Below are 15,503 nucleotides of genomic sequence, written 5' to 3'. Positions count from 1 at the left end.
CAGAAGTGACTTCTGCTTGTTCTGGGTAAAGCATTGTTCCAAGAGAAGTGACTTCACCAGCAGGGAAACCAGGGGACCCTGAGCTCTCTCTGGGGAAAAGGGCCTGAGCACCCTGAGGGTCCGATGACACAGGGGAGCTCTGACACGTGCCGCTGTCCCCGGTGGGACACGGGACAGCTAGAGAGACACAGGGAGCCGATGGGCTGGCGGCCGGAGCTGGAAGCGGGTGTGGACACCGGGATCTGTGCGGGTGACTAAAGCCAGGTGTGATGAGGAACTGACTCTGCCTGTTCCTCCCCTCCTGGTGGTGCCCCCCCCACACACACACACACTCATCTCAGCCACAAGGCCACCTTGAGGAGCATGGCGGAGAGGAAACCCCTGACTTGACCGAAAAAGCTAACAGAACAGAGTCCAAGAGGAACTGGCAAGAAGAAGGCGTTCTGCCCATTAAGTACGACGGCCCCTCGAGATAGAAATTAAGTTCAGTTATTATTAAAGAACGGCGCTGTAAGGTTTGCTTACCTGACGTGGTGGTTTATGAAACTCAGTGGAGTTGGGGTGAAGAGAGGGTGAGCTGAGGAAAGATGAAAAGTGGATTCTGGAAGGACCCAGAGGGCCAGGAGAGGGGGCTGGGAAGGTGTGCATTCCGGTGTTTGCCAGGTGTCATCCCGGGTAACACTCTGTCTCACACACACACACACACACACACACACACACACGCCTTGAGCATCCTGCCATCCCAGCGCCCAACCCAAAGGAACTCTCTGACGGTTGGAATCGGTGTACTCATCTCTTCTGCAAAATATCCCACAACATCCAAGGAGGGGGGCGCGTGCGATCGTTTTATTGCTCGGGCAGAGGCTATGCCGTGCCCACCGGCAACTCTGCCTGAAGCGTGAGAAGCAGCTAGAGTCAGTGGATCTTACACAAGCTCAGTGCTGGCCACAGAGCTCCCCCCTTCACCCCCGCCGCCCCCTCGTGGTGGGGCCTGTGCTAACCACACTGCCCGCAGTGCAAGGGGTGGCCATGGCGTCCACCCGGACTCCAGCCCGTTTCCCCAAACCCTCGTTCGCCCGGGGGAAGGCCGTTTATAAAGAGCCTCGTGGTTTCCATGAAGCAACGACTGCACGTGACAGCTTGTGCCCCAAATCACCAGGAAACTCCAACGATGTTGGCTGAACGCCCCTTTCTCTCAGGGCTGACAAAAGACAAGCGTATCTATTATAAAACTAGAGCCCGGGTGGCTATCCCACCCGCGGTCAGACGCAGCGACAGCGATGGGGTGCGTGCGTTCTCCTGGACTCACGGGAGCGTGGGGCGCGGGGGACAGCTGCTGGGGACCGGCTGGCCGCCCCCGGGGGGCTCCCCGGACGTCCCCTCCTGCCGCCCTCCCTGCCCCCCCGCGCCTGCCTCTCACGCCGCGGCCAGCCTGACGTCGTAGGTGACCATGTTGAAGTTGTCCCAGGCGAAGAGCTTCCTCTCCAGGGGGTTGTAGTCCACCATGCTGCTGTACCCGTAGCCGTTCCGGAACGGGATGGCCAGGGCCCGGCTGCCGCCCGAGCCCGTGTCGTAGGCGAAGTTGACGGCGGCCTCGGGCGCCGAGTAGCTGCTGACGGTGTACAAGGTGCCGCAGATGACGAAGGCGTTGGCCACCGACCGCTTCCGGATGTTGGTCTCCCAGGTCCGCTCGGGCTCCAGGCTCTCGGGGTTCAGCCTGGACAGGACGATGGCCCCCTTGGCCGCCTCGGTGCTGTAGATGGCCCACAGGCCCGACTCGTCCACCGCCAGGTCGATGTCCGTGTAGCCGCCCCAGGAGTACGGGAAGCGGCCGTGGTAGCCGGCCCCCGGGAGGTCCCTCTCGGCCCGCACGGTCCCGGAGGCCAGCTCGTACCGGACCAGCGCCCTGGACGCGGCCGCCTGGAAGTAGAGGCTGCCCCCGAGGACGGCGGCACCCGTGCTCTCCAGTGGCCGCGGCAGCACGTGCACCTTGGCCGGGGGGCCCTGCGCGAACTGGCCGGCGCCGCCGTACTCCAACACCCGGCGGATGTCCGAGCCCACCGTGTCGATCCTCCACGTGGTCTCCCGCGTGTAGGGGTGGACGGGCTTGGGGTCCCGCATCCACACCCCGTACTTGCCCGTGATGGTCTCGGCTGTGCGCAGCGTCACGGGCTCTCCCACCCACACGAGTTCCCCGCAACCTGGAGAATGAAAAAAACAAACAAAAACACACGGACTCACCGTCGTGTCTCTCAAGCCAGGAGCCCGGAGACGGGCCGGGAGCCGCTGGGACAGCCGCTGGGACAAGCCTGGGTTAAACCCTGGCTCCGCCACCTGCCGGCTGTGTGGCTTTCAGTCGGTTACTCTGCGGACAAGGCCTCGGTTCTCTCCTTGGGGAAGGGGATGATGACAGAGCTTTGGGTAGAAGGGCTGTCATACGTCTCCAGTGTCACTACGCATCCCCAGTTCTTGGTTAGAGGGGACGGCCAGTCCACGCTGGGAGCAGACGGGGTCAGAACTGAACCTTGACAGAGGCTGCCCGGGGCTTCGGGCTGTGTGTGTGTCATATTTGACTTACCCTGGGCAGCGTCTCATGTGTGTGCCCTGTGTTATTCCGTATGACTTCGTCTCGTTTAAAAATATAGATATAAGACAAAAGTCAGGTCGTTATAATAATCGCTAGAGCTTTACGAGCCCCGAAGGATGGACCCTATATTTCAGGCATCATTTTAATGCAGTAAAACCTGGATATAATTTTAAACATGGCATCAAGAGGTGGTTAAAAACTTAGACTTAGCAGAATCCTAAGTTTCTGTCCTTGACCGGGAACCTTCGGTTTCCTTAGAGAAGGTACCTGTCTCTCAGGGAATCATATTTTTGAATATTTCCAAGTGCCCCGTCCCCAGGCAGGACCGGCAGTGCGAGCAGTTACTGTCCACAACACGGAGGGGCACCGTTTGTGGAAAACCACAGTCTTTGCCTTCACCTCAGGCTCTCAGAACACCTTCACGTGGGGTCCTTGTACGTGTCCCAAGGACCCAAAGTTCAGTGACAGCCTCTGCGGCAGCCTGTGTGTCTGTCTGGCCCTGAGATACAGGTCAGAAGAATCCACTGGAAAAACCTCACTGTTCGTGAGTCATCAAGCCAATGTGACCATCACGTGGGCGAAGCAGACACATCTCCCTTCTCCCCGGGTGGGTGACAGGATCCCGAGTGTGGGTGACGGGCACGGGCCTTGCTGGGGACAGTCTGGTTCGGCCTGCAGAGGGAGCACCCGGGACCGGACGCAGAGGAAGACCGCAGAGAACACACGTAACTTCATACCCGTGTCCCCGCTGTCATTCCCCGGACGGCCAGGTGGGCGCTCCTTCAGGATTCGGGAGGCAGGCACCGCGGTTAACTCCGACTTCAGTTCCTGGAAGTCCGCGTTCTCCAGATCCAACCTAGAAGCTGGATTCAGAGAAAGAGACGGCGCCCGGCCTCACGCGAGGAAGAGGGCCGGTGCCTGGGCTGAGGATGGCGTTTCCATCGGCTGCCCACGAGGCGTGTGAGGACAGTAAATGGGGGAGGGGAGAGGGAGGCACAGCTGGACTTCGCTGACAGCTGTTGGAGCTGGGGTTGCTACCGTTCTCTCCACTTTTGGTGAACGTTGGGGAAATTCCGGAACAAGAAGCTCACAAATAATAACCTGCGTAGCAATGTGCAGAGCACGGCACAGGCTGTTAGAAATAAACTAAAGGCAGCTTGTACTCCGTTAAGATCACTCCCACCGGAAGGAACAGTGTATGGATCCAGGGATTCTGGGGAGGTCCTGGCCGCTCCTGGGGCGCCTGCGATTTGGTGACGAACATCCCCCCTCCGCCCGGGCATGATTTGGGGTTTCCTTTTCCCTTTGCCATGGACAAGCGTTCCTGTAAGAAGCAGCGTCTTAGGCTTGACACACTCCGTGGAAATATTCCGTCAGACCTCTTTCTGAGACCGGCGTTGGGCCAGGGAGGGCGGGCAGGAGTCCTACAGGATCTCAGGGGAGGGGAGAGGGGTGAGGACCCCGGTGAGGCCTGGTCACCACACTGCCACACATCACAGCTTTGGCAACAGCCCTCTCCTCATGGAACCCCGGGGTCCCTGCACGGACCCCCCTGGCTCTGCCGGGCTCCTGCAGCCTGTGCCTGACCCCCGGCCCGCAGCCACAGGTTGCTGGTCGCTCCACCTGCACTCGGGAGGTGGCCTTTGCAGCTCTGGACCGGCTCGGCCTCCTTCCCTGCTGTCTGATAGGCTGAACCCCACCTTCCGTCGGAGGCCCGAACTCCTTTAAGTTTGTCCTTCCTCAGCCCGAGGGTGCCATGCAGAGTGCGCTTACAGCTCATGGCATCTCCTTTATCAGGGCTGAGCATTCTCATAGGGCTCTCCCTCCTGGGAGCAAGCCCACACCTTCCTACCCCTCCCTCTCCCCCCACAGGGGTGCATCTCCCAAACCCTCATGGTCCCCGCGAGGTTTGCAACCGCGGGAGGCCATGGGCAGCAGCCGCTCGTCTGACCCTGTCCCCAGGCCCCCTTTTCTCTGACTTCCCAGTGAGCAAAAGCAGCCGCCCCAGTCAGTGTCTTACCTGTAACCTAACCTTTCTAGTGACCAAAGCCACCCTGCGGGGCTCTCCTGAGGCTGCTTCCATCCTCAGCCCTTCCCTGTCCCAGTCCCCAGCCTTAACAGATTCAGCTAACAAAAAACCCAACTCTTTGTATTAAATGTCCCCGACCTAACCAGAGGGTTACCAGAGGATTGGCAAAAAGCCTCAGAGTTGTTTCTCTGTCTCCCTCTCTCCCTCTCTCCCTCTCTCCCTCTCTCCCTCTCTCCCTCTCTCCCTCTGCCCCCCCCCCCCCCCCCGCCACTCTCCGAGGGAACCACACCTTAAGTGCTTTTGAAGTAAACAAGAACCACAATAAAACATAATCTCAGGGAATGGCTTCCAGGGTGACGGCCGGGCCAGTTCTCAGTTGGCGGGCGGACTGGCTGGATGGGAAGCCCGCTGGCTTCTTCTCGGGTGTGTCAGCCAGAGCATCTGGCCACAGGCAGACTCCCAGACCAGAGCTGTCTGGCGAGAGGACCAACGCCTGTGGGAGAGGATGCAAGGTTCGCGGTCCAACATCCCAAAGGCAGAGAAATAGTTATGCAAAGGGGCCTGGACCGGGCTGGAAGTCCTGGCTTCCCCGTTCAGTATGGCCGTGCGCCTGCTGTGCAACTTCGGGCAAGTTCCTCGACCTCTCTGAGCCCCAGTATGCTTAGCTCAAGGTATAAATAACATGGGTCTTCAGTAAGGATGTGTCAAAACAAAAGTTTCTCAGGAATGTTTTGAAATCATATCTCATTCTGAATATGGGGGTGGGGGGAAAAGAGAACATGAAAACATTGAGGACTTGATTCTATCAGACACCTCAACACGGTGAGGGCTTCGTTTCTATTAAAATTTAGTCCTTCTAGGGGGCAATGTTCATGTCGATTACAAAATTCTGTGAATCTGCATGTTCTTCTCTATCCACCTCATCTCTGCTTTATAGACACGTAGAGAGATGAACCCAGAAACAGAATGTATTAATTTGCATGTGTGTAGTATTCACAGACAAGTGACATTATAATGGTTTTTACTGTTATTTTCTGTCCTTGCCTGAAAAGTTAGGTCAGTATTGCATAAATGAGGAAGATGAGGAGACATTGGGGTGACACATCATTGCAGGTCCTCACGGGGCCTTGAGGACAGGGAAAACGTGCTGGGTGCTGGGTGCTGTCCCAACACGCCCAGTCTCTAGAATCAGCGTGTGCTATTGAATCGTTAGGCACACGTTGACATTTCGATCATTAAATGACATTTTAGAACATTCGTGGAGCTCGGGCAAAAGAGGCCCTTTGTCGCTACAATCCATTTCCTGGGAGGCTGCCCCCTGCTGGAGACCCGCATGATAATCCCGTGAGGGGCTGTGAGCTCCATCCCTGCTGCAGTGCCGGGTCTGTGGTGTCCCCGGGGCATGTCCTGCCACCACCTCCCGCCATTGCTATGGCAACCTGCCCGGTGCAGGTGCCTGGTGCTGGGACCTGGCCTCAGCTGCCTGCGGACTCACCAGAGGTTACTGTTTTGCCACAAACGGCTTACCTTTCTCTCTCTCGCTTTATGTACATTCTTTGCTGAGTCACTTGAAAGCACACTGGGGACCTCCAGACACCTCCTGACCACGATACCACATCTCACCCAAGGATCCGAACGTGAATCCGGGAGCAGCCTGCTCAGCAGCAGTCTACGGGGCATTTCCTCACCAGTCCCCACGCTGCCCCCTGGATGCCCGCACCGGTCCAGGCTCACCCCTGTCCCCTGCCATTGGTCTCCCCGCTCCCTTCCATTTGGACATTAACATCTTTGAAGAGTCCAGACCCGAGGTCGGCAAACGGCAGCTCGCGAGCCACATGCGGCTCTTTGGCCCCTTGGGTGTGGCGCTTCCACAAAATACCACGGCCCGGACGAGTCTATTTTGAAGAAGGGGCGTTAGAAGAAGTTTAAATTTTAAAAAATGTGCTTCTCCAAAGAAATGCCAATCGTCGTACTGTTGATATTTGCCTCTGTGGACTCATGAGTTTGCCGACCACTGGTCCTGCCTACCTGTCCCACGCCTGGCTGGGCTGGCTCGTTTCCTCCTGATGGGACGGCGTATTCAACAGGGAACACCTAGGGGCACCATGTCACAAAAAGTGACGCAAATCCCGTCTCCCCCGCGTGTGCCCCTGCCCCTCCCCGTGCACACACACACACACACACACACACACACGTCACCCCCAGGGCCACACTGGCCACGCAGCATCGCACTCAGCAGAAGCCTGGGCGTCCAGGGGGAGGAGCTGCCAGGGCAGGGCAGGGGAGGGGGCTCATGAGGAAATGCCCAGGCCATGGTCCGGTGGCTCCCATGCAGAGGGTCTCGGATGGGGACAGCTCCCCAAATAGCACGCCGGGGAACTGAGCCAGGGCTACCACTGCGTCTTTATGTGGCCACGGAAGGGCGTGGGGCACCTGTTACCATCCCGTAGATCTCTTGCCACTTCGTATGTGGAGGCCACGTTAGCCCCAAAGGGCAGGAACCGGCCGCTCTGAACGAGGACTCACAGCAGGACGGTTTTCTGAAAGGGGCCGCCCTGGGTGCGGCTCACCTGGCCCTCCCCGCCCTCCCTGTGCCCAGGGCCCTGAGAACGTGGTCCCGGGCGGGCGCACAGTCAGCACCATGAACCTGGCTAGCTGGGACCGTCGGGAGGTAACGTGCTGGGAATGGGTGAGCGATCGCTTTGCCCTCCTTCCTCCGCCCGCCTGGTGCTGACGCGCGGTGTCAGGGAGGGAGGAGGGGGCAGGCAGGGCACGCTGCTGCCACCACCTTACCTTCCCTGGAGCCTGGGGGCGCCTCCGGAGCGGCGCTGCGGGCCTGGGGACACTGGCCCCTCCGCAGCCTCTCCAGCTCCTGGCGGCTGCGCTCCAGCCTCCGGGCCAGGTCCTCGTTCTCCGCCTCCAGCACCGCCTTGTCCCGGAGGAGGTCGCCGTGGGCCGCCTCCAGCTCCCGGGCCTGGCTCTCCAGCCGGTCCCGCTCCCGCCGCAGGGCGTCCGGCTCCCCCGGCGGCGCCTCGGAGGGCTGTGCCCCGGTCAGCCGGCGGAGGAGGCCCTCCAGGGAGCGGAGCCGGGCCTCGGTGCGCTCCAGCTCGGCGCGCTGGCTGCCGCTGTCTCTCTGCAGGTCCCGGATGGCCGACATGGCCTGGCCCTGCTCGGGGCAGCTGGCCTCGGCGGGGCTGGCCACGCTGAAGGTGTACTGGCACCGGCCGCCCTGGTCGTTGGCCTTGCGGAGCCGGGCTGACCCGGCCCCCTCGCCCCACAGCAGGCAGCCCAGCAGCAGCAGCAGCTGGACGGCTGGCATCGTGGGCGCGTGGCCGCAGGGCTGTGCACGGAGCCCCCGGGGCAGAGGCTGGGCCAGGCTCCCTCTGGAAGGCTCCCCTGCCGGCGAGGTGCCCGGCGGGGTGGCCCCGCCGGGTCATATATACTGGGAGCCGGCCCTGCAGGGGGCAGAGAGGTGGCCACGTGAGGCCGGGTGGGGCCCGCACTGCGGGCAAGACGCTTAGACCACGACTTTCCAGAAGTCTGTTTTGAATTTCTTTTTTCTTTTTTTTTAAAAAGTCCCACTCCACGCATCACATGTCCCCATACTATCCCTCTACCCCGCTTCCCCCACCCCAGTTTTGCACACACACCCTCACACGTGCCCACCGCATCCAGCATGACCACCGTGGACACATTTAACGGGGGTTTATTTCCAGCTCCTGTCCCCAGTTATGCTGCAGACTCTGCTGGGAACCTGCTCAGGCTCAGGCACGGTGCTAGGAACCAGGACACTGACCTGCCTGAGGCACAGTCCCTGTTCCCTGTGGCAGCGACAGAGACCAGGCCAGCCAGGCACAGGGGCAGAGGGCCACCAGGCTCCAGGGCGGGCGGAAGCAGAACTTTTCCCTTGTCCCTGACTTTACAGCAAGTGTGGGTGTGTCTCTGGGAGAACTTTTTTTTTTTTTTTAATTTTTTTTAAAATATATTTTTATTGATTTTTTTACAGAGAGGGATAGAGAGTTAGAAATATTGATAAGAAACATCTATCAGCTGCCTCCTGCACACTCCCCACCAGGGATGTGCCTGCAACCAAGGCACATGCCCCTGACCGGAATCGAACCCGGGACCCCTGAGTCCACATGCCGACGCTCTATTCGCTGAGCCAAACCAGTCAGGGCTCTTTTAAAATATTTATTAATTGATTCTAGAGAGAGGGGGGAAGAAAGAGAAATAGAGAGAGAGGGGTGGGGGAGCTATTTGTTTGTTGTCCCACTTATGTAAGCATTCATCGGCTGATTCTTTATGTGCCCTGACTGGGGATACAACCTTGGTGTATTGGGACAACCCTCTATCGGCCAGAGCTTTGGAAGAACTTTCTTATGCCAGTCTTACAATGCAGGGACCAATGTCAATATTAGTCTCTACTGTGTGTGTGTGTGTGTGTGTGTGTATGCACACACATGTGTGCACAAGGTCCATGAACCCATGAACCTCATTGATAAAATCTCTGGAACTCTTCTCAGGAAGATGTTTTAAAATGCATAGGTTTGCAAAGAAAATGCATGACATTGAAATACTATAATCAAAGTATTTAGAAAATTTGAATACACCTATCCTTTATTAGCCTGTTAAGATCCAGGTCTGCCTGGGGTGGGGTGGGGTCTAATTTCAAAGTAGTTTTGGATGTAAATGCCATCACATCTTTGGTGGTAACAGAGTCGCAGGCCCTGCTAAAGCAATGTTAGATGTATGGCTGTATCCACAAGGCAGTGAAATGTTCAACCTAAATCTTAGTTAGAGGGTGGTGACAATAAAGATGTATTTTTTTCCCCCACCCAAGTTTATGGGATTTCTGAGCCCTAGGTTGAAAATCCCTATTCTATATGAATAAGCCAAAAGGAAAAAAAACAAAACACACACACACACACACACAAAAAAAAAGTAAAACAAACAAATGAAAAAAAAAAACAAAACCCTCACCAGCTATGCCAAGAGGAGGTCCATGCAAATCAGAACGTGAGATGTGGCCTCACACATAACTTTTAAATAATGTTTGCCAAGAACATCTCCGATACCTGCGAGGTGAATATTTCTGATAGCATCTTCAATACTGGCGAAGTGAATGTTCCAGAAGTGCCTGGCTGACTTACCTGGAAAGGGGGAAAATACATTTTGCTCAAAAGATTCTATTCTATTATTTGAATAATTCTAAAGTTAGACTTGAACTTGAAACATTTGCAAATCAGTGTGCGCTTACTGCTGACTAAAGGGTTCTATTCTTAGTTCCTGAATCAGATTAAAAAAAATTTACCAAAGTGTGTGTGTGTTTAAAGATATCATCAGCAAGATCTGGCTCGAATCTGTTTGGCTTTCCTGGTAAAAGATGGCTCCTGTACCACCAACTCCACAGCGGAAAAGGGTCCAGATAAAGCAAAGCTTTACTAATTCTGTTTGCTCAGGTGACTGCTGGTGAAGGAAGAGCATGGGCCTAGAAGCCATTGGTTTCCTTTTGGCGGTACAGCCATGACGTGTATAATACAGGGGCATAAGGCTGTAGTTCCCAGGGTGTTCCAGTTCACCCCTCAGCCCGTCAGTGAACCTTTGTGCTGTCATTTCCACCCCCCCCCCCCCCCCCCCCCCCCCCCCCCCCCAAACTCTGTCCTTCTCTTTACCTCCCCCAGCCTGCAGGCTAGTCCGTGGCATGAGCGGTCTCTGTTGAGCTGTGTGGATGCTCATCAGGGGTGTGGAGAGGAGCAATCCTTGGCATTTTCACTGGGTCCAGCCCAGGTCTGAAAGCTAGTCTTTCTCCATGTTCCTTATGGTTCCTGGCAAAAGCCACTGTCCATGGTGAAGGGAAGAACATGTGGCCTTTGGCTTCATGGAGCTCTCCTCAATCACCGTGGTTCCCATCCTTTCTTCCCCTGGGGCTCAACGTGATAAGGACTGCCAGCCCCCCCACCCCCACCCCGTCTGCTGGCTCTCAGCGCCTTATCCCCAAAGCCTACATGGAATGCCAAGGCCATGAGGGCCCTTCCGATGAGAAAACAGAGAGGCCCAGAGGAGAGGGACCTGCCCATGGTTCTCCCATGAGTGGCAGAACCAGAGGAAAGCTGAGCTCTCCTGATGCTGAGGTTTCCCACCTTCTTCCAAAAGCCAAGACCACACAATGCCCAGGGGTTGCCCAGAACAGACAAAAAGTTCCCGTCACTTTCCCCCAAGGACCGATGCTCCAGGACCATGATCGGCAAACGGTGCGGCTCTTTGGCCCCTTGAGTGTGGCTCTTCCACAAAATACCACGGCCTGGGCGAGTCTATTTTGAAGAAGTGGCTTTAGAAAAAGTTTAAAAATGTTGGCTCCCAAAAGAAACGTCAGTCGTCGTCCTGTTGATACTTGGCTGTGTGGATGAATGAGTTTGCCGACCACTGAGCTCGGACATGGGGGAGCTCCCTGTGGCCCCTTCAGTGGAGGCCTTCCCGGGAGGAACATGGTGATTTTGTGACACTGCAGCCTCTCACGAGCGAGAAGCATGGGGTTCACTGCGAGACACAGGAAACTCCCAGCTCCCTGAGCAGCAATGACCATCTGGCCAGCTCAGCCTGCCCTCTTCACCTTCCTGCCTCCCCCACCCCCTGGGGGTGTGTGTGTGTGTCAGGCCCGCACTCCCCCCCTGCCCCACCCCCTGGAATTCTCCTGGACCCGGAGGCCGCCTTCCCGCTGAGGAAACACTGTCCCCTCCAGCGTCTGACCACGTTCCAGCTCCGTGTGCTGTTAGACCGTGTTGCGGCTCCCTTTCCTTCCTGGCGCCTGGAGCCAGGGAGTCTCCCTCCAGCCCAGATGCTCACAAGGAGCCAGGAAGATGCTCCTGGGAGCGTGTCCCGCCAGCTTCAGGGCTAGGCTTGTTGCTGGAGCAGCAGCGGGAGGCGCTGCCGTGCAGGATGGAGGCGGCAGGGGGCGCTCGGGGGCAGCAGCCTCAAGGCCCATTGCGCTCCTTTCCCTTCGGTTTAACCTGGTTTGGCTACTGTTTAGCTCTTCGGCGAGAAACTGTCACCCCGAGAAGGTAGGGCTGTGGCTGCGTTGCTCACCGTTTTGTCCCCCCCAGTGTCTGGCCGATGTCAATGCTCAAAATATTGTCAGTGGAGGCATGGATGGACACATCATTCCAGCAGACAAAGAACAAGAAGATCCCTAAGGAATCGGAGCAGAGACTCCTGTGGCACCATCGTCTAGGCCAGTGGTCGGCAAACTCAGTCCACAGAGCCAAATGTCAACAGTATAATGATTGAAATTTCTTATGAGAGCCGAATTGTTTAAACTTCTTCAAAATAAGCTGAATGCCACGTCTTCAAAATAGATAGTTCCTCCCGAATTTATGTTACAAGATGTTGCTAGATGGTATAAGGGCTAAGAATCATTTCCCTATAAAATAGCTACCCCTTAATGTGCCCAGGCTGTACAGTAGGAGTTTTACATATAGAGTCTGTCAGAGTCTATCATCCTCTCAACCAGTCTACTGGAGGGTCAATATTCTCCCCACATCACTAGTTTCTGAGTCTTGAGGAGAGACACAGGGGTAATTTGGGGAGCTGGGATGTGAACCCAGCTTCTTTCCTGCCCTGGCCCTGGCCTCCCTCGGTGACAGGCTGGTTCTTCCTTATTTGACTGGAGGTAAGTCAGCTTCCCAGTAGATAGTACCCCAGCATGACATGTATTATTTTTAAAAAAATGTATTTTATTGAATTTTTACAGAGAGGAAGGGAGAGGGATAGAGAGCTAGAAACATCTATGAGCTGAGACCTGTTTGGTTCAATGGATAGAGCGTCGGCTTGAGGACTGAAAGGTCCTGGGTTTGATTCTGGTCAAGGGCATGTACCTTGGTTGTAGGCATATCCCCAGTAGGGATTGTGCAAGAGGCAGCTGGTCGATGACTCTCTCTCTCATTGATGTTCCTAGCTCTCTCTCTCCCTTCCTCTCTGTACAAAATCAATAAAATATGTTTAAAAAAAATCGATGAGAGAGAAACATCAACCAGCTGCCTCTTGCACACTCCGCAGTGGGGATGTGCCAGCAACCAATGTACATGCCCTTGACCGGAATCAAACCTGGGACCTTTCCACAGACTGATGCTCTATCCATTGAGCCAAACCAGTTTCAGTGAGCTGACATGTATTATTGAGAGAGGGGAATCATCACTAGAACCTTTCCATCTGTTCATTTCCTTCCTGAATTCTTTTATTCCACGGAGAACAGAAAATGTCTTCCCTGCTGACCAGTTAAATTCAAGCAACAGATTTCGGTACGCACGACTCAGAGGGGCTTTGAATGAGCACTGCCTGGCGCTATAGTTTATTTTTGAAGACAGAACTGTGATCTCCCACCTGCAAAACTAAGTCATGACAGAATGCCAAGAAGGTAGGCACGCACGCTGGCAATCTGGCTCCACGTGAGAACAGTTTGTTCTTTAAAAACCCAGCTATGGTAGGCTGGGGAATTTCAAAAGAAAGAGCTATTTTCTTTGCCCCATTGTCTAAGCAGAAAAACATCGGATGTGGAAACTCAGGCGATGACCTGTGTCAACGACCCCGGAGCATCTGATGGGAATGACACGCATTGCAGATCACCCGTGGCTGTATTTCAGGTCCAGCAAGTTTCCTAACACGCTTGAGTACCCCAGGCTGCTTTTCCACAAAACCCAGCCGGCCCGTGGTCAGGGAAGTCCGAATGATTTTACACTTAGTACCGGCGAGACTGAGTAAAAAAGGAAAATCTGCTAAAAACAAAAACAGACAAATAAAATCCAAGAACATTGTGCAGCCCACATTAAATATAACTGAACAATTCTAACGGAACCTCCTTTCCTATTATTGCGGCATTTTAAGTGTGTTCTGCACTCTTTCTGGGACCTTGCTTCACTCGTGTGGCAGCAACCCCTCTTCTCCTGTGCCCCTCTGGTTGTCCGCTGATCTTAGCTGGGTCCTTTTCTTCCTTCTGACCAGGGCTCTTTCTACCAATTGCTACTGTGATATTGTGATTGATAAGAAATATATATATATTTGATCATCTAAATCAGTGTTTCCCAAAGTGTGGTACGCGTACCCCCAGGGGTACGGGAAGAGTTTGGTGGGGGTACACGTGGGGATATGCACTGCACCGTGCTTAGCTGCGCCTAATTCTACGTTCTCATGAGGACGAGGGGTACTCAGCGTTACGAAAATTATAGAAGGGGTACACATATGTCAAAAGTTTGGGAAACAATTCTAAATGATCAAATATATATATTTCTTATACACATTTGGTCTTGGTCAATAGTTCCTGACTCCTAACTCCCTAAACCTGTGGTCAGCAAACTGTGGCTCCTGAGCCACATGCAGCTCTTTGGCCCCTTGAGTGTGGCTCTTCCCACAAAATACCATGGGCCTGGGCGAGTCTATTTTGAAGAAGTGGCGTTAGAAGAAGTTTAAGTTTAAAAAAATTTGGCTCTCCAAGGAAATTTCAATCGTTGTCCTGTTGATATTTGGCTCTGTTGACTAATGCCTTTGCCGACCATTGCCCTAAACCCTTGGAATTTCCTGAGTGGTGAGAGCATAGAGGTGTCTTTTGTTATATTAATGAGGTGGCTCTTGGACCCCACCTGAGGATGGGGGCTGGTTGTCATGGCAGCCAACCAGATGGTTAGAGAGTTGGACAGTTCAGTGCCCTCACCACCCCACCACCCTCCCCCACCTCCAAGGAGCAGAGAAGACCTGGAGGTTGAACCAATTGCCAACGGGCAATGATTTAATCACCCACAGCGATGCAATGAAGCCTCCATCAGAGCCCCACAGGATGTGGCTCAGAGAACTGGTGGGCGCGTGGAGAGGGGGGGGACAGTGCCGCACCTGGAGAGGGCACAAAGCCCGCACCCCCTCCCCATCCCTGCTCAGCGCCTCTCTTCCATCTGGCCCTTCCTGAGTCGTATCTTCTGACAATAAGTCAGTAATGTAGTCAGTAAAATGCCTCTCTGCCTTGTGAGCTGCTCTGGCAAATTAAACCTTGAGGAGGGGGTCCCATCGGCAGTGGGTCTGGCAGACGGGCAGGTAAGAGCCTGGCCTGCGCCTGGCACCTGAAGTGTGTGTGTGTGTGTGTGTGTGTGTGTGTGTGTGGAGGGGAGGGGGGGTTGTGTGTCTTGCAGGACCAAATCCTTACCCTGTGAAATCTGATGCTGCCTCTGGGAAGACCGTGTCAGAATTGAGTTGAATTCTTAGACACCCTGGCTTTTGCCTTGCTGAGGGTTGTTTGTTGGTGCGGGGAACTCCTCCCCCGACATTGGAAACGGGGTCTCAGAATATCCGAAAGAACTACCTTCCCACACAGTTGCTTGGGGAGCCCATGGGTGGTAGCCGGCCTCCATCATGGCCTCCAAGATCCTGCTTCCTGGCATTCAGCTAGATTTCAAGTTCAAACGCACTTTGCATTTTAGGTAATATTTGTTTGCCACCATGCACTGAGTGTCTTTTATGTTCCAGACATTGTGCTGTGAACTCAACCATCAATGCCTGTCTTAGTGTCACTGCAGTCCTTAGTGTCATAGCGAGGCAGATGATTTTATCCCCAGCGTACTGGTGTGGAAACTGAGGCTCAGAGGCTCGCCAGAGGTCATGCACCTAGAAAGCCGTGGAGCCAGGATTTGGGTAAATGGCTCTCCCTGGCTCTTCACCTCACACTCTTCTGCTGCCCTGGCACTTGACCCTGGGCTGCGGCCTGTTAACTTTTTATAAGATGGAAAAACTGACTGTGTTTATATGCTGGAGGGGCAGAGCCAGCAGGGCGGGAGAAGTGTCCATCCTAATGATAACAACAGCTGGCGTTTATTAAGTATCGCCATGCGCCAGCCGCCGTGCTGAGCGTGG

The 15,503-nt window shown here is 55.0% G+C and overlaps 1 protein-coding gene across 1 annotated transcript; it reads right to left on the bottom strand.

Moving 5' to 3' along the window:
• Positions 1-830: 830 nt before the first annotated feature.
• On the bottom strand, positions 831-8,102 carry MYOC (myocilin). The gene is made up of 3 exons (XM_036442005.2): positions 7,410-8,102; positions 3,325-3,450; positions 831-2,201 (listed from the first exon to the last, which is right to left on the bottom strand). Exons 1-3 carry the CDS (start codon positions 7,933-7,935, stop codon positions 1,417-1,419), a joined length of 1,437 nt encoding a protein of 478 aa, XP_036297898.1. The 5' UTR covers positions 7,936-8,102; the 3' UTR covers positions 831-1,416.
• Between the last annotated feature and the right edge of the window lie 7,401 nt (positions 8,103-15,503).

The sequence above is a fragment of the Pipistrellus kuhlii genome, unplaced genomic scaffold (genome assembly GCF_014108245.1).
Source record: "Pipistrellus kuhlii isolate mPipKuh1 unplaced genomic scaffold, mPipKuh1.p scaffold_m20_p_18, whole genome shotgun sequence".
Lineage (NCBI taxonomy): Eukaryota > Metazoa > Chordata > Mammalia > Chiroptera > Vespertilionidae > Pipistrellus > Pipistrellus kuhlii.
This window is presented reverse-complemented; position numbering and strand designations above follow the sequence as displayed.